Source organism: Notothenia rossii (genome assembly GCF_949606895.1).
Source record: "Notothenia rossii genome assembly, chromosome: 9".
NCBI lineage: Eukaryota > Metazoa > Chordata > Actinopteri > Perciformes > Nototheniidae > Notothenia > Notothenia rossii.
Genome location: NC_136907.1, coordinates 7886435 through 7905126, shown reverse-complemented (window position 1 = coordinate 7905126; position 18692 = coordinate 7886435). Strand labels below are relative to the sequence as shown.

At 39.8% G+C, this 18692-nt stretch overlaps 3 protein-coding genes across 4 annotated transcripts; 1 reads left to right on the top strand and 2 right to left on the bottom strand.

Annotated features, from left to right (window-relative positions):
• Positions 1 to 876: 876 nt before the first annotated feature.
• LOC307020002 (cobalamin binding intrinsic factor-like) lies at positions 877 to 3859 on the top strand. Its single transcript, XM_079651094.1, has 4 exons — positions 877 to 1154; positions 1746 to 1887; positions 2906 to 3039; positions 3412 to 3859. The coding sequence occupies exons 1-4, from the start codon at positions 1079 to 1081 to the stop codon at positions 3480 to 3482; spliced, it is 423 nt and encodes a 140-aa protein (XP_079507220.1). The 5' UTR covers positions 877 to 1078; the 3' UTR covers positions 3483 to 3859.
• A 761-nt stretch (positions 3860 to 4620) lies between these two features.
• On the bottom strand, positions 4621 to 8225 carry LOC307020751 (zona pellucida sperm-binding protein 3 receptor). Of its 2 annotated transcripts, none has more exons than XM_079652279.1 (4): positions 7440 to 8225; positions 6726 to 6890; positions 5980 to 6147; positions 4621 to 5237 (listed from the first exon to the last, which is right to left on the bottom strand). In XM_079652279.1, the coding sequence occupies exons 1-4, from the start codon at positions 7531 to 7533 to the stop codon at positions 4984 to 4986; spliced, it is 681 nt and encodes a 226-aa protein (XP_079508405.1). In that variant the 5' UTR covers positions 7534 to 8225; the 3' UTR covers positions 4621 to 4983. The 2 variants fall into 2 exon arrangements, with proteins under 2 accessions (XP_079508405.1, XP_079508406.1); XM_079652280.1 differs by having other exon boundaries at positions 7446 to 8225.
• Positions 8226 to 8369: 144 nt separating this feature from the next.
• Positions 8370 to 18669, bottom strand: hinfp (histone H4 transcription factor). The gene is made up of 9 exons (XM_079652278.1): positions 18188 to 18669; positions 14227 to 14453; positions 12964 to 13075; positions 12367 to 12519; positions 11790 to 11867; positions 11402 to 11522; positions 11172 to 11310; positions 10167 to 10291; positions 8370 to 9413 (listed from the first exon to the last, which is right to left on the bottom strand). The coding sequence occupies exons 1-9, from the start codon at positions 18342 to 18344 to the stop codon at positions 9074 to 9076; spliced, it is 1452 nt and encodes a 483-aa protein (XP_079508404.1). The 5' UTR covers positions 18345 to 18669; the 3' UTR covers positions 8370 to 9073.
• Positions 18670 to 18692: the final 23 nt, after the last annotated feature.

Genomic DNA, 18692 nt, shown 5'->3' with positions numbered 1-18692 from the left:
CTCGTGCGCATTGAAGTTTTTTGTAATTCTCGTGTTTCCATACAGCCTGACACCGATTATCAATTCTATATAAGGCTGTTGTCGGCTGTTGTCAGTCTGTGTAAACACGAGGAAGGTTTTGGTGAGCTTTCAGGCCCCGCTGTCTCTTTAAAGGCCGCACCTGCGCAGCTGCCTGGTGCTGATGCTGCAGTGCCCGGGTTATTTTCGGTAAAACTGCCGGGGTTACTCGCGTTCAAGCTGGCCCTCCATGGCTTACATCACCCTTGAGAGGAAATCAAAACCATTTTTAGCCAATCGCACCTGCCTTTTAATCAGAGCAATTTAAAACGAGCCCTTCCGTCGCAGCATGAGCAACTTCAGCACAGCAACCTCTCTGTCTCTGTGTGCCTCCTAGCCGCCATGGCTGTATGACCATTTTGTTAGACAGAGACACAGTGCAACACCTAAATACATCATACTAAGCTTAAAGAATGTTTTGGTTTGTAAACAAATATTATTTTGTTGTCATTTTGTCAATAACTCAGCCTTGGTGTGATCGAGTATCAGTCAGTATGCACAATAAAGACGAATTATTCGTTTCTTGGCTTCGGTAAATGGCCATTTTACACCTTGAGAATGAAACAGCCCACAGGGACAGGTGACATGCTACGAAAATATATAATTCAACTTAAAAGGGCAAAGACTGATTGCATAATGTAATATTTGCCTCCAGATAACCTTTCTTTCTCTCTCTGTGGGATAAGCTTGAGTTTGCACACATACATGATCTAAAAACAACCCTTGCATGCCCTGAGAGAACACATAAAGGCAGATCATGAATCAACTCAATGATCATTCCGTCAGAGATACCAGTGCTCCCTATTCATAAAGCTCAGATTAATAGTGACTGTGTGTCAACATGTGTGAGGTAAGAGCAAACATAGTTTTAGTGTCAGTATGTGTGAATGTGAATAACTTAACAAAGAGGTCCTTGCAAAGTGACAGGCGGACAGCAGGAATGTGCTATAAATGAGGGTTTGGCCGTCTATAAGTACTGAGTGGGAGTGTTGGTAGACATGAAGGAAGAACATCGTACAGGATGGCACTACGAACAACTGCTCTCCTCTCTGTGGGCGTTCTTCTCTTCTTAGCACGAGGAGCTCCAACAGATGCAGGTGAGAATTTAAAGAGGAAATGTAATGCTCATGTTTTTTGTGTTTCTAATGTGACCTGTCTCCGTGCTTCAATGTTCAAAAAGGTCATTCTTTTTCTCCTATACTCATACTTCTCAAAATGCAAGCTTTTTGTATTCTCCGCAGCCAACTTCACCTTGAATGATTTATTTTCCCCATGACATAAATTACAGCTTGAACAAATCTGTCTGTCTAATTCATTGTTTAACAACTATATTATATAAATAAATATATTACATCCCAAGAAGGTAAGGGTCAGTGTGTTAAAGGGCCATTATTATGTTTATTTTCAGGTTCATATTTGTATTTAGTGCTACGGTGACATGTCTGCATGCTTTAATGTTCAAAATGTCCAATGGAGGTGTTTCAGGCAGAGTGTGGGAGAGGAACTTTGGTATTTTAACTTTTGCACACCATTGACATCCACAAAAACCTATATAACACACTACAGGAAATGGAAACCCCCCAAAATCATAATATAGCCCCTTGGAGTAAATGTAACCCTTAATGACTCACTTTGTGTTCATGCATTAAACAAAGCGTCACCATACCTGAACACACCTTTGTGTGCAGGTCCGGCGACTCTCCCTCTCAGACTGACTGTGGAGAACGACCTCTCTAACGTGACTCCTGAGACCCACTTCTGCTCGGTGGTGGAGGGGGGCGTGCTGCTGGGCGCTCTGAGGAGACTGCAGGAAACTCAGCAGGACTTCAAGTAAGACCCCCCATGACACCCTCTTTAATATCTCTGCATGACATCCTTTAGTATTTTCCTTTCATGGCAGCTTCTACTTAAACTCGACTGAATTTCAAAGGGTGATATCCACTATAACTATTGACAGCGTTATAATAGTTACTAGTTTTTAAAAAATATTTTTGCACAGATACCCAGTAACAGTTCATTCAAGCAGCTGACACAATTCATCCATCAATAAGTCGCTTGACAGAAAATCTATTTATGTTTATTTTGATATTTGATATTTGAAGAAGTCATTTTGTTGCATTTGAGTTTCCGGATTGAGGGGATTTGCTGCTTCTCCGTTGAATAACATGTACAATCTTTAATGTGTTTTTGAAGAAGCTTGAGGTTTGGACTGTTGGTTAGATATAAACAATGTGATGGTGTCACCTTGGGCTGTGGGTAATTTGTCCTTTCTCACTATTTTCAAAATGGATTTGATTAATGACGATAAAAAATGTGTGAATAGTAAAAATATTCATTATTTGCAGTAACATTAGCTCAAATATAGATGTTTGAATGGAAACAGTGAATTTTTTTCTGCGTGGAGTACTTTTAATACTTTAAGTGGACTACATTTTCCTGATTATACTTACATAACGTAACACATTGAATGCAAGACTTGTACTTGCATATAGAATTTGTGTTTGGTATTTATATGTTTACTATAGTTCTGTTGTAGATAGATAGATAAGTACTTTATTGATCCCAATTTGTGAAATGTTTGCGTTGCAGCAGCATAGAAAACAAGGCAATGTACATAAGAGAAATTAAGACACAAGAAATATTTTTTTTTTAAATATTTCTGAAATAGAAATAAAATAGCATTAAAAGTTAAACGAAATATATATTCATGGATGTGGAAAATATACATGTAGAAATACAACTTTCCAGAAGCTAATATAATGCAGGATATTATTGTACGAGTAATGGATTATTCAAAATGTACATTGGGAGTTTAAGTCCAGTTGCCCTGAATGTGTGTGTCCTGCAGGTTCTCGGTGAGGCAGGACCCAGACTTCGGCCTGCTGCTGCTCAGTGTGAACGGAGTAGCAGCAGACGAGCGCGAACAGACGTACTGGGAAATCCTGTCAGAAAGCTCCGGAGAGATCAGCCGGCTGGATGTGGGTGAGTTGCATCCCCGGAGATTTCATAAAACACATCTGATTTAATGAGCTGTAATGCGGCAGGAGAGTTGGTTGCGTTTCCACTTATTGTCCCCAGGACGTCCCCTGGTGTGATTTTTCTAAAATAGTAGTGTAGTAGACACAGTTTGACTTTAATATATTTAAGTGATTTTTGTTATTCTGCACAGGTGGTGCAACTATTGGTTATTTTAAAGTGCTTCCTCAGAGTGAAATTATATATCCTCATTATCTTCTATTGGCTATTAATGCAAGAACACTGTTATGATCTGAGCACTTAGTTCCTCTCAGAGTTTGTGTTTGTGTATTCATTAAAACGTCATTGTTTCTGATCCAATCTCTTCTCTTTTCACAGGAATCGGTTGCTACAAACCCAAAGCAAATGAGCACATCATCCTCAGGTTCAGCAGCTGGACCCAACAGTGATGATCAAACTGACGTGTTGAGCAATAACATGTAGAAAACAATCAATCAATACATTCATTATATATAATCGTTTCATGTTTGCCATTTATGATTATCAAGTGTTGAGACCTGATGTGTGAGAATAAAAGAAACAGCAGCATCTAGTGGCAGTCAGGAGGAATGTCCTTTACAAATTATGATTTAGATATTTCTGTTGAATGGAAATATTTTGTTTGTGACTTCTCCTTTGAGTTAGTTATGATAAAATATGATGTTAGAGGTTGGTAAGGGTTTTAGAAATAAATACAAGACCAACAACTGTTTTAGAAGAAATTCCAGGAAGTGTACTTCCAATCCGTATGAATGCAGAAAGGTAAATGAATGGAATTGTTTTTTAGCTTATACAACCTAAAGTAAAAAAAACCTATTACAAATTCGGGAAGTTTTAAAATGTTAGATTTCCCAAAAAAACATACTCTGTCACAACTCAAGAAGGTGCTGGAATAAAAGAAGAATATGCTGCATTGCTGAAACATGAATGAATTGTTTGCAATTGAGATTTGGGTGCTTTGACTTTAGATAGGGCAGATTTTTTTTAAAGTTTAAAATTAATCGTTTCATATTTAAACAATCCATGTAAAAAAACACCAACGTTTTTATATTTTGGCAAATCTTGCTACTTTCCACGTGGTTAAAACATAATGGTTGCACATAATCAACGAAAAAGGTATATAAACCACAACCTATAACATCAATTTGTTTACAAGTTCTCCACCACTCTTGGTGTTGACTCTCCACGCAAAGCTCCTTCCTTTGTAACAAGATTAAGGTTTCATCTCCTTCCAAGACAGATGGACTGAGAGGCTAATCTCTGAGCTTTCACTTCCTTTCTCCTTGGATTTATCTGTATTTCATTCCTTTCTCTCTTCGTAGAAACAAGTTTAAAAGAGCAAGTCAGATAACCATAGCTTGAGTTAGTTCAACCATCTAGAAAATGCTGTCCGAGCAACGTTATGATGTCCCTTGTCTCCCCAAAATCAGCTTCCGATCTAAAATAAAACATCAACATCTGGCTCTCCAGGTTCAACTTTTTATTTAAGACAATATTGAATTCTATTTCAAATAAATATTTGACCCAAGTCTGACACAGCCTCTGTTTTAAAAGTCACCCCACTTTCTTTTCATGACCCACCTCACGTGACACAAATCGACTGAATTCAGCAGTTAGGCTTTGCTAATATTTCCTGACACGGAGGGATTTGAACATGAAATCTTTTAGTCACGGTGTGAAATCCTTAAATAAAAACCAAGATGACATTTTTAGCTTCCGTGTGCTAGAGATATAAAAGTAATGTCTCAAAAGATTTGGATTGAAGTCCTCTGATTTCCCACAAAATAGGATGAAGCAGCAAAAACATGCGTGGCTCTGCAGCGTACAAGCTGTCATTGTGTTCACATTTTAAGCAATAATTAACCACACGGAAGTGCATTGGCAGTGAGACAACATTGCAACATGGTCTCCTTATACAACAGTTCGTCCTTTATGTTTGACAGAGTGGCGGGGAAGCAACTCACCACATGACAAAGCACATTCACATATGCAAGGGACACACTGTGCAAAGAACCGCTTCCAGCCGGTCTCTTTGCCCCTGCAGTTGTCCAAGCGAGAGCAGCCCAGTTTTGGCGGGCCGAAGTAGCTCTTGTTCTCACAGGTGGAGTTACACGTCCCGTTTAGTTCCCTCTCACTGACCTCAATGCGTCCCTGCTGACACATTCCTGAAAGACAGAGGGAAATCACATGATGAGATCAATTCAATTGAATTGTTACAAAAATAAACAAAAAGGAATTTAAAATAACGCTGATCACACAAATCCCTTCTTTGTAAAATCACATTCTATGAGATGAAATGGTGGATTTGAATATATGTAAATAATTTTCAGAGCTAAAACAAAGTCTGACAGTTTACAAAAGTATTTTCAATATAAGAATACAAAATTAATCTTGCCTTACAAAGAGCTAAAAGAAAAAAAGGGAATACAAATATATGCTGTTGGGATTATATTATAGGACAATGCTAACACAAATATAATTCTTCTTAGACTTTCAAAAGAAGTATTTTTAAAGCTATTTTTGAGTTCGCCATTTTTTTTTTATAAGGAGGTAGGACAGGCATATTTAAGAATGATGCTTCTGTCTGTGCCTTTTCAGTCATATTGTAGCACATAAATCCCGAATAAATTGAGACGCTAAGAGGCTAAACTTGGATTCAGAGCGGTGGTGATACGTTCAAAATAAAAGTCTGTACTGAAGTTAAAGTTATACAAGGTTTAATAAACAAAACAAAACAAACGATAACCAAGATTGAACCATATGGTCTACCCACAGGCTACTTTAGGTCCATAAGGGTCCTTGTGTGTCCTTGAGTTCAGGTCAGAAGGATTTCATTGCCATTCCTACACTGTAGCTTTTTGCATATGACGATAAAACCTTTGATTCTTGTGTTTGGTGTTTACTCACTGAGGCAGGTAGGTCTCGGGGTCCAGAGGCCGTCGGACTGGCAGGTTCTGGTCGGGTTCCCCACCAGCATGAAGCCAGGGTGACAGGTGTACCTCAGCACAGAGCCCACCCACCAGTCGGTACCAAACACCTGTCCGTTATAGTCCACATCAGGCCTCCCACAGTTCACTGCCACGCAAAGCAAAGGACATGCAAAGGCAAAGCATGGCACACACTGCAAAAACTCGAAATCTTGCCAAGTATATTTGTCGAATATCTATGTCTTCACACCTGATATAAGAAATAATAACTTCAGAAGTAACACTGCAGTGAGATTTTCTTTTTTTTTTTTTAGACAATGCGTCATCTTGTTAAGTCAAAACATTCTATTTTGAGTTGTATCTCAGATGAAACACATATTTTTTGACATATTTATCAGAAAACCACCAACTAACATCAGAAAACAGAACACCTTTGAGCATTTGCGGCTCATATTGTAACGCAACATTTCCTGATTCTGGTCAAATATAGTTCAAAATGAGTTCTCCCAGCTAATTACAAGATCTGGTTTATCTAAATATCCCTTCTTATTTCAACATGTTCTCTTGCTCTATTGGCAGATTTCTGTACCTATTTAAAGTGAAAACAGCTTGTCTTCAATATTGTTTAACTTGTTTTTGGAGCAGCATTTCTTCCAGTGTCGCAGCTCACCCAGACAGATGGACTCAAGCTCAAAAGAGTGTTGGACATTGTTGTGGTTTGCTCACCTCTGCACAGGGACTTGTATCCGAGCCAGCAGCAGCTCGAGTCTCCACAGCGGTCCTTCCTCAGCTCCGCGTGTTGAGCCTTACAGCCTCCTAAACAAAGAGGCGCTGACCCGGACCAATAGATGTCCTCTATGAAATCTGGTTGGGAAAGCCATACCGTCTCACCTACAGTAAAAAACAAACAAATGTATCAGCTGTTTACTATAGCTGGACCAAACTATGTTTTAATGCAAACCACAAACTGGAAATGATTTCAGGCTTTGCCCCAAAGAGTTTTTATTTCTTATACAGAGAGAAAATCTATGAACCAGCCTACCATGGATACATATTGAGGCTGGCCAACATTATATCTGATCCCAATCATTTACTGAACAGCAAATATGTTTACCATAAAACCAGAGACACAGGGTCTCACGACTCAATACAGTTAGACTAAACCACTCATGTGTGCTCCAGTCAGTCTTAATCAAAGTGAAATCCCAGGTGAAATGTGCGTCGAAGGGTCCTGAACATAGTGCCTTCAGTGATACTAATGTTATGTTAAATGTGTGTTTCCTTGCCTCTATGAGTCCTGGTTGATGTTGTGGAGCTGCTGTTATGCAAGGAAAAATGACTGACAATAAAGTATTATCGCAACGTAACCATTTATCCCGACTTAGATATCAGACCATGTTTGAAAAAGTAACATGATACTTGCATTAGAGGACGTCTTACCACTACCTTCCATCTCACCAATCCACCCAGGAAACTGAGAAGTGGTTCTTTGAAAGACCCCGAACATCAGCAGCCACAGTGGAAACAGCCTCATGGTGCCCAGCTTCAAGGTGCTATGAGTTTCTGTAGAAAAGCTGCAGATGGATCTAATCTGAAGTCATATCGCTGTCCGGCATTATTCCTGCGAAGTCAGCAGACCAGAGTAGAGAGCGGAAAGTAACAAGTCAACTAAGCTCTGCTTAATCTTCTACACACAGCTAATGTTCACTCACACACACACACACACACACACACACACACACACACACACACACACACACACACACACACACACAATCATTTTTAGTAATAGAAACTTTTGGAGAATTATATAATAAATTAATCTTTCAGGGGAAAGTATGACATAAATGTCATTTTTTTAAAATACCGTCAAACTATGTACAATATATATTTTATATACATATGCCATCTTTAATATATACCGGGCTGCTAAATCCTAAGAACTGCTACAGGATTTGATTTGTAGATTTGATTTGATTTTTTGATTTTTGAAAATTATGTAACTTTTTATCTTTTTTTAGCATATTGTTTATTACATTATAAGTTAGTGCTTTTTTTCACGCATGTAAGATATGCAACACTAAGCTGTCTGTGGCTCTTTCCTGCTGTAACGCTGCACATTTCCCCTCTGTGGGACTATAAAGGTATTCTGATTCTGATATATATACATACAATATTTTTAAATGACTCATAGCATGGAGCTGTAGTCAAGCAGTTAGATCCAGCAGGGGGCGCTATAATTTAAGTAAAGATGGTGGATATACTGTTTATTATGTTACCAGTAAATCATAGCCATTAAATAAAAAAGGCATTTTCTGGTATGAAATAATTAAGACATTTAAATCACAACATTTGATTAATACAAAAAAATAAATGTAGGATGTGATTTATTTCAAACATTCAGATGTACTAGTTTATTTGAGTTAGAGATAACGCACTATGAGGTAGGCCCTCTTTGCCACATGTCAGTGGATATTAATGCAAACACACCATTCTTATCAATCATATCTCACATTTCACCTCAAAGTCAAAAAGTACATGTTTCCATCGTATCTATTGTGCTATTTACTCAAATGTAATGGGATGTGCTTCAATAGAAAGATAGTGTTTCCTACATGACACTGTTCACGTGGATTATCTTCAGTAACCGGGACATCTCTACGACTGATATCACCAACACACAACAGAAATAGCACTACAGGTAACAGGAACATGTGTCTAGGGGTGAATTCTTCAATAAAAAAAATTGGCTTTCCCACTTGGCTGTGTAGCATTAATATCCAACCCTTTGAAGACTTAACAGTATAAACTATAAGCATGAAGAATTACAAAAATACTGGGCACATTCTTTTCCGCACGCTCAATATCAGCAAATAAAAAACACACGTAAAACCTAACATAGGCTTATAGTCAAAATGTCTTCTCATTCTGACGTTTTCAATGATTATTACGTGCTTTCAACCCCCGTTAAAAGGCTTAGAAACACAACAAGGTCCTTTAAACATATATCATGATATGTGAAACATTACAGATTGTCTTCTCGTCTATGGTACGTGTAGGCAGGGCTGTAGCAGTCAAAGCACCAGCGCCCCCTGATCACTATCGTGGATCTGCTGCATGTCCTCCTCCTCCGCTGGTGACAAACCCCCCGTGAGGACGTACATCATCCCCCCCTCCTCCTCCTCCTCCTCCTCCTCCTGACCGCTGGCTTCTGGGTCCTCCAGTAAAACCCCTCTCAGTTCTACCTGCAGCTCTGAGGGAGCGGCCCCCGAGGGTTCTTCCTCATTCACGCCATCGTCCTCGTCCTCCTCCCCTTGCCTACTCTGCCGCTCCCTCATCAGCTGCTCGGTCAGCTCCACGCTCTCGTAGCGGATCAGTTGGAGCCGCAGGAAGCCGTCGTCGTGCTGCTTATACCTGGCAGGGCGAGGAAGAGATCATACGTTTGGTCAAAAAGATCCAAAATGCAGCATTCAGGGGTCTTTGTGTTATTTATATCAATATTCCAATTACTTGTATATTATCGACTATTCTGCACTATTTCTATTATTGTTACGTGCCGCTGTTGGTGCTTGTGTGTGTGTGTGTGTGTGTGTGTCTCTCTCTCTCTCTCTCTCTCCCTCTGATTGTTTCCAGGTGCAGCCTCTCCCCAGGTGCTCCCAATCTCCAATCAGCGCCTCCATAAAGGACCTGAGGAAGGCTGCAGTCGTTCTCTCCTTCTCCTCTGGCTGCATGTGAGCAGCATGTGTTACGTGCTGTCGTGTAGTGTCTCTGCGTGAGGCCTAGTTTAACCTGTGTACTGCTGAGTGTTAGGAGATGTGCTCCAGTGTGTCTTTGTGTCTTGTTCTACGTTAGTCACTTTCTTTTCAAAGAAACTTGTCCTTAGTTAATTAAGTTTGTTTTGCAGTTTGGCTGGTGAGCCTCTTTACTATTTCATTCATTAAAACCTCACTTCGTGGCTTCAGCATTCAGTTTCCTCTCGGCCTGTTATTTGTGTGTGTTGTCACTTCCCTTTGTATCCTTAGATTTAGAAGGGAACGTAACAATTATACTTGATTTACTTTCACTATTATCTGTTTTACTGTTGGAGGAGCCTGTGACCTAAGGTTTTCATTGTCCTAGCTATGAACACAGGACAATAAAAGCCTTGAAGCTTGAATCTAGACTCACCTGAACCTTGGGTGTCCTGAGGGCCATTTGAACTGGTGCTTTTTGTGCAGGTGAACGGTCAGGTTGTTGCCCCGGGTGAAGCACTGATCGCACACATGGCACTTGTAGCGAGCGACGAAGTTCCCCTGATTACAGAGAGGAAACACACCAAGGTCATTTAAAGGTCACCTTTTATGCTAAATCTCTTCTACATCAACATGTGTCCCCTCTGTGGAAAGAGACTCTGAAAGTTTCAGGAACAAAGATTCTCTCTCTTCTTGTCCTGATCCATTTCTATAAGAACCTGAATGAAAATGAGCTGATCAGAATTTGGCCACTTTATGATGTCATAACGATGTTTGGCTTTTGTAGCCATTAGCCAATCAGCAACCAAGGTAACCAAGGTCAGTAGAAGCCTTCCGAGTAAATCGTCAGAACGCCGACACCTCCTCATCTCTCCACCGCTCCCATGTTTTTTTTTTTTTTTTGCCATTACTGATTCTCTCTCCGTTGGTGCGCTGGCCTAATGCTAATGCTAATGCTAATAATGCTGATGCATGATTCAGAGTTTTATGGGGCGTGGTTTGTAATTCGCCCAGCCAATCAGAAACTTTTTTCTCCCCAGGAAAGTAGCACCTCTCTAGCAGGGACTGAGAATGGGGGAAAAGTTCTCTGGACTAAGTTCTCTTTTTGGTGTGAACGCAAAATTCCAGGAACCATCAGAACTAAACAGGAAAAGTACTCCGGTGTGAAAGCGCCTATTGTGTTCTTTTTAACCAAATCTCTCTCAGAGGGGCGTGGGGAGGGGCTCCTTATTTTCATCTAAAGTAACAGACAGAGAATCAGCACTTTTGAAACAGGGCTGAAACAGAGGGGATTATGGGTAATGCTGCAATGATCTGTTTGGTGTTTGGAGCCAAACACTTCAGAGACATGTTCTGTATATATCTGAGACCTGTGATATATTGATGAAAAACATTATAATAGGGTGTATATCGCTGAGTATAAATAACGACTATTTTTGACCTCATGCTCCTTTTTGTGGTGGATCTTCATGGTGATGAAGCTTCGGGAAGTGAAGCCACAGCCGGGAACATCGCAGTGAAATGCCGGCTCGCTGCTGTGGGTGTCCAGGTGTTTGCGCAAGTCTACCAGATTCTTGCAGCTAGAAAAAACAAAGTCAAAGATGGGAGTATGAAGAAAACAATCCTTTCAGTGTGTGTTTGGCTTTGAGTCGCTGCAGCTCTGTGTGATACCTGTACTCGCAGTATTCACAGCTGTACGGCCTCTCGTTACTGTGACGGAACTTTATGTGGTTGCGCAGAGCGGAGGGAGTCGGACAAGTCATGTCACACAGCGGGCATTTGTAGTGGCTCACTGTAGCGACAAGACAAAATGAAAAACAAGTGATGAGATTTAATCATCTAGAAATAGTCAATCTGGTCAAACATGTAATGCCAAGGAACCATGATGAAATGAGTTTTCAATGACTTGACACTGTTGTTATAACAAGACACCTTTCCGAATAGCTTTTATTGAATGCAAGGGCATCTCTTGAGACATGAAGGCATGGCGTGTCAGATGGTTGTTAGTAGTAAGAGAGTGTGCGGTTCAAACGTGCAGATGAATAAGCTCGGCACTAACCGTGGGTCCTCATGTGATCTCTCAGAAGTCTTTCTGTTGCAAAACGTTTGGAACAGTGAGAACACTGGAACCTCTGACCTGCAGAACATAGACAAGCTCAGGATCACTTCAAGAAGACATGCTCATTTTTCAGCTTCATATTTCAGGGACTGACTTTTTCACTTACGTCAACCAACGTATCTGTTTGTTTTAAATGACCGCACATCTAGATCTTCAATGGCACACTCAGATTTATTCTTGGTATATAAACCAGACAGAAACGGCCCATAATATATTTCTATTTGTTCTGCATTGTGTCTTATTTATACCATAGCTATAGATTTTCTAAACTGCTGTTTGTAATGTAATTTATACTGCCTTACACTTTACGTAATGTAAATACTGATGTATATATTGATACTATACTTAAGATAACTATGCACTTTACTACTGTTTTGCACATCTGGCTGGATGTAAAATTCATTTCGTTGTCTTAGTACTTGTACTCTGTGTAATGACAATACAGTTGAATCTAATCTAATATTTGCATTGTGTGCCTCCTTGTTATTAATTGTCTGTTCATGACTCTGGTTTTTACCTTCCATGGCACTCTGTCGTATGATGTGGTCAAAGAACTTGGTGTTGTTTGCATACATCCCCCCGCAGCCGGGACACGCCACCAGCTTCTCCTGAGTGTGGCTGCGCAGGTGCTCCCGGAGCTTAGCACGCCCTTTAGTCGTGGCTTCACAGTCTGGAAAGTGACAGGCCCAGAACTTAGAATAAAAAACCCAACAATCATAGTTCACAGCAGAACATGTCAGCAATCACAAAGGAAATGGCTTAAACCGGACATATCATATAAAAAACTGCTTTGATATAATACACTAAATATTTGCACGGGAAAGAATTACTGTCTTAATGAAACACAAGAACACCAATTTCAGGGAGCTTGCAAAAAGGTTTAAGCAATACGTATTTTAGAGATGGCTATCCTTTGATTGAATGTGCTTTTGTTTCTCCTAACACATCCCCTCAGTGTTTTTGTGGATTTATTTGTTTATTTGAAATGTCAATTGTTCAAACTGTAATTGTAATATTACGTGACATCCTAGAAAGATTTTACAAACCCTATTCGACCATAAATCTGTTGTTTAGTCGATATTTACATTGATATTTTAGCCATAAATCTACAAACCTTTCCATCCACATCGTATTGGAAATTCATATTCCCCTGCTGGTATTTCTATGCACTGGCTGTGCATCTCCACGTGGCGATAGAACCACTCTGGGTTTTCATATGGTGGTTGCTTTAAGAAAAAGAAACAACACAAATATTAAGATTTCAAGAAGCAAGGCTTAAAAATGGTACTTCACAAACACTTCAATGAAAGACAGTATCTGACTATGTGCACATGAAAGTGAAGGCAGTGTCTAATTGCTTTGCTCCCGATATAATTTGCTCCAAATTCCCCAAACAGCAAAATGAGGTGAACGTATACAGTGTTTCCCACAGAATTTGATTCTATGTGTGGGGGCAGAAAAGTCAAAGGCCCCTTAACCTACTCGGGTGGCCCACGCATCCACCCCCCACTCAAATAAGAAAATACACGCAAGTTCATGGCTACTGTAGACAACATTCTTGTTGCTCTGTGTTGCGTTGTTAATGAGTGAAACACACCGGAGTTGAGGGTCTGTGGGGTTTACTCTCTCAAAAATATCATTTACAATTCAGGCATTTAGCAGACGCCTTATTCCAAAGCGACTTAAAATGACCAATCACAGGGACATTCTCCCTGGAGTAACCGAGGGCTGAGTGCCTTACTCAAGGCCACACAAGTAGTGGTGTTCCAGGCGGGATTTGAACTCGCAAGCTTCCGATCATCAGCCCACCCCACTATCCATTAGACCAGGGGCTCCCAAAGTGGGGGTCGCGAGATGATTACAAAATAAAAATGAAAAAAAAAAAAAAAAAACATTGATTAATTTTTTTAATAATTAAAAAAAAATTATTATTATTAATAACGTTTGCATAGACATTTTCAGGGGCGGACTAGCCATCTGTATAATTTCCCCGCAACGAGGCTCTGTTTCTCAAACTTTACAAACAAATTAATTCACTAGCACCCCCCCTCCCCCCGTCGACAGGGGGTCACCAGTCTCTGGGTCACTGTTATTTTGGGGGTCGCGGTCTGAAAAGTTTGGGAACCCCTGCATTAGACCACCAAAATAAAAATCAATGAATGCGAAACACTGCGTATATAAATGTAACTGAGGCTGACAGTGTTATTTATTTTGTTGTCGTGTCACAGATGTAGACTGCTGCAGAGAGAAGTCTTTCCTTCTGATGTCTGCTTTGCTTTCTTGCATACTAAATTGAAGACTGTGTGGGAGTAGGTGGTTTGAAAACAAGATATACTGTAAGGAATCTTTCCTTCACTAACAGCAGCACCAAGCTTACCTCACATTCCTCCCAAAGACAGATGAAATTGTCTGGGATTTCAGGGATGATGTTGCAGTTCTGGTAGCCGATGGAGCAGGTGCCGATTTTTGGCCGGGTGTTAAGCACCTGCTGACCCAACTGCTTCAGTTTTGTGTGGTAACAGTGAAAGAAGAGATGTCGCCGCATCTCCTCAGGACCCTCCACAGAACAGAAACCACAATCTCTCCAAAGGCAGTCTCTTTCTCCTTGAAACAAAGAGCAAATAGATTGCATTAGTAGGCACGAATCAGTCTGTTTTTTATGTCTACACATGTGTCAAACTCAAGGCCCGGGGGCCAAATCAGGCCCTTGGTGGATCTAATTTTGGCCCGCAGGATAATTTCTAATTACTATTAAATCTGGCCCGCCGGTATATTGCACGCACACCTTCACTCCATCCTGAGGGTCTCCTCAGCTCAGAGCCTGAGCCCAAACATTGATGAACTTGCACCCAAGATGAGATGCCAAGTTTCTGCTTGAACTAGCATCACAGAGCAGCACACTGAGTTTAATGGATGTTTCCTTCTGCACTTTCTCTCACGACAACAGAGCATGTTTGGTTTTTTCTTTGAGGGAAATTGTTTTTTGAAGCTGTTGTTGGCCTGTGGAAAAATGTAATCATAAGAAATGAATGGCCTGAAATGAAAAATGAAAAACTGATTATTTAATGTTTAATGTTGTTTTTATAGGAAATAATTTAAGCTTTGTTAGTTCCAGGTTTAATATTTGCAATGAGTTCATTTCAATAAGTTTTGCTATAAACATTGAACCAGTCGGCCCTTGACTAGTACCCATTTTTTTATTTTGGCCCACTGTGTCTTTGAGTTTGACACCCCATAATGCAACTGCAGTGAAGTGAGCTTTAGGTTGGATATTATGCAGACAGTCACTCTGGTATCCTGACTCAGTTTCAACGACTGTCAGAGGATGGTTATTTTAAGTGCTAAATGCTCATAATTTATGCTTGAATATAATAAGTGAGTCATAGTTAGCACACATTTTTTCTTTACTGATGACTAGATTTGATAAATATTTTAATAGCTGCTGTGTCATTCAATAGCTTCCATGTCATTCGACCCATTAACTCCCAATTCATAGCAGATATTATTAGCACACTGTACAAATGAGACACTTACTCTTTTTATTGGATTCAAGGGCTTCTTGTAATTTATCTAAATATTATTGTAAAAATCCATTCAGTCTCATGTGTCATCATGCACAACTACGAACCATAACCCTCAATAGCTTTCAAAAGAGGTTGACATACTCCAGTGTTGTAATACAATGCTGTATTGATTTGAAGAGGTCACATAAAGACTATCGCCAAACCCATTACAAAAAACACACTGGACGCTGCACTAGGTCAGAAACCAGAGGAGACTGTGAAGTCCATCGTAGACGGACCACTTTTGGACAAAATGTCCTCTCCATTAAAGGCAGCTTATTGTGGAATAGCCTCCCAACTGAGACACGGGATTGTCCCACTCTCAATAGTTTTAAAGGTCAACTCAAAGAATGGTTGAGAAACAAACATCCGTGCAATCACTGCGAAATGCACTTTAACACAGAGGTGTCTCCTCTTGCACTTTATGTAGCTCTTGCAACTTCTCTTGCAATTTATATGTCGTTGCTGCTATATTGTATTACCATGTCATAAATACTTGTGTATGCTGCTCTTGCTCTTTTGCATACCATGTATTTTGTTTGTAAAATGTAAAAATGTTTTATGTGTGGGACTGCGGATGGAAATTAGCTCAAAAGCTAAATCTGGCACTGTTACGCTTGAAGGATTATTTTAATTATTTGAAGTATTAAAGTAACGTGTTATGGCAGGAAAGTTAAATCTGGTATATTCATTTTAATGTCACCTTATATATATTCATGTGTGTTAAATTTGAAGGGACAACGTATATTTTCCCTCCCCAATATATTGAGGTGAAGTCTTTGTGTTTAGAGAGGGATGCAAGCAGGGGACATCCTAATTTGGGGATAGCTCCAAAACTCTGGAATGTTTCCCTAATAAAAGAAGAGGGTGCGTTACACATGCTTGGGGCAAATGTGTGTGTTTTCATTGCAGTAAATATATGTGCTGCATGATTACTGTTCAACTATACCTCTGTTCTTATTCTTTCATGTGTGGGTACTAAATGGCTACAAACATTGTGGAGAAATTAGCTTAAACATGTTTTATTACTCTATATGAAATGGAAGCAGCTTTTATGACAGTGACGAGAGAGCTGGGGGAGGGGACATTCTTCCTAAGATTTTCAGCATGTCAATTATCAGGGAAATCTACTTGTTTTCAATAGATATGTGTGGTTAATTACTTTGTATTAATAATAACAGTATGTGTAAAGGAAGCTGGAAATATACAATGTGAAACCTTTTATTTGAAGTAAAGATGTGAACAATAGCTCAAACAAATGGAAAGGCGGTAGGACAAATGAGTGTGTTCTCTATATTAGGCCTGTGTGAAGTTTGACTATTTGAAAAGCATCTCTAATACTGCTTAAGAGCATAGGTAATGTGTTCCTCGTTGTTATTGATATGAAAGTAATTAACATGTATTACGTATATTTAGCCAACTATAACAACTATATCTTAAAACATACTTTTAACTTGGGTGTGGCAGCCTGAGGCGGGAAGATGGACTCAGGGACCAAGGGCCATAAAGGGGATGTGTGTGTGCTGGCTGCAAGATGTGAAATAAGATAAGGAAACTTGTTGTTGAGAGCCGGTTCGTACCAGACACCAAAAGGTGTCTGGTCTTCGTCAAACTGAAAGAGACTTTTTGTTTCCGGGTTTCTTCTGCTGTGTCGCACTGATTGGGTGCGACAGGCCATGTGTTGGTCTCTCCCAATAAGATGACCTCTGGGGGAAAGCACGCACACACCTCCTCCTGTGTTTTAGTATGAAAGCCTGTGTTTTCCTTTGGTTCGCGCTCTTGTTTTTGACCGGCCGTTCCTGAGACCTGTCTCACACGTGGTAAAACCTGAGCCCGGAGTACTCTGCAGAGTGCTTCGTGATTCCTTTGTATTTGTATTGTTACCTTGTATCATTAAAACAAGATTATTGTTTCACTTGCATTCTGGTGTTTCTTAATCCCTTCCTTTTTACGAATTTACCCAGCTTATCAAACGGCACGCGGAGACGAGGTTGGTTCTAAACATCCTCCAAATCTCCAACACGCTTGACACATTGTAATGTTTTTTTAAAGAGTTCATTAATGTGCATTGTCCCTGCCAAATAAACGATTAAATAAAAAAAATTAAAAAATGACTGATTCCTTTCTGATCTCCTACTATCTGCTACTTTATGAACCATCCAGAGTTCTCAGGTCTTCTGGGACGGGTCTGCTTTCTGTCCCCAGAGTCAGAACTAACAGCAGCGTTCAGTTATTATGCTCCAAATATCTGGAACAAACTACCAGAAACCGGCAGGTCCGCTGCTACTCTGAATACTTTTAAATCCAGCCTGAAGACTCTTTGAACTATTACTGTAACTTGTATTTTATATATTAGCTTGTTTTTTGTTTATTTGATTACCCTTGCTTTTTACTGACTTTTTTTAAATGCCATTTTATAATGTGTTTCCACTGCCCTATTTCTTACGGCTCTTGATGTCTCTCATTTTTGTGAAGCACTTTGAATTGCCTTGTGTTGAAAGGTTTATAAATAAACTTGTGTTGCCTTCCTTCTTATTAAAGAACAGCGACATTTTCAGAAAAATATTCATAAAAAGTAGAACAAAACACTACACACCTATGAGAAGAAGTGATTCATATTGGTAAAATGTAAATACAGTCTGTGTAGTCAATATTTATTATCGATGTATCACAATTAAAGAGCCAGTTTAGTATGCATTATTTCCAAATAGCTTGCTACAGCTCTGAATAAACAATATAGATATACTTTAAACAATAATACTAAAACCTACTCACCTTCTATTTTCTCTTCTTGCTGCTCCTCGTCCAGAGCACTCAGGTGACTCTCCGCGTGCCTGCAGAAGTTGTCCATCCGACTGAAGGACTCCTGGCACGAGCTCCATTCACAATCCACCTTCAGCGGTTTCTTCAGAATCCGTTTGCTTGGTGCCATCTCTCTGGGTCATAAATACGTGTAATGTGTCATGTGTTAACTTTTATCCGACTAAAGCTATAACACTGGACCATAAACTGGAGCTAGCTAGTCCTGTGTGTTGGTTGGCAAGTTGTGTTTATAGACTCTAAACATGTACAAGCTCTCCGTACGTTACACCGTTACAAATAACATTCTGGAAAATAAGAAGAAAACACTGAGACTGTCAAAAATGTTAACAGAATAGGTCTTTCAACACAACAACGTGCTGTTAAAAAGCACAGACGTGATGAAAAATTGAATTGTTTTGGCCAGCCGAAAAAAAACGGAGTGTGCAGCGCAAATGTTTCCCCAGAAACAACGCATTCT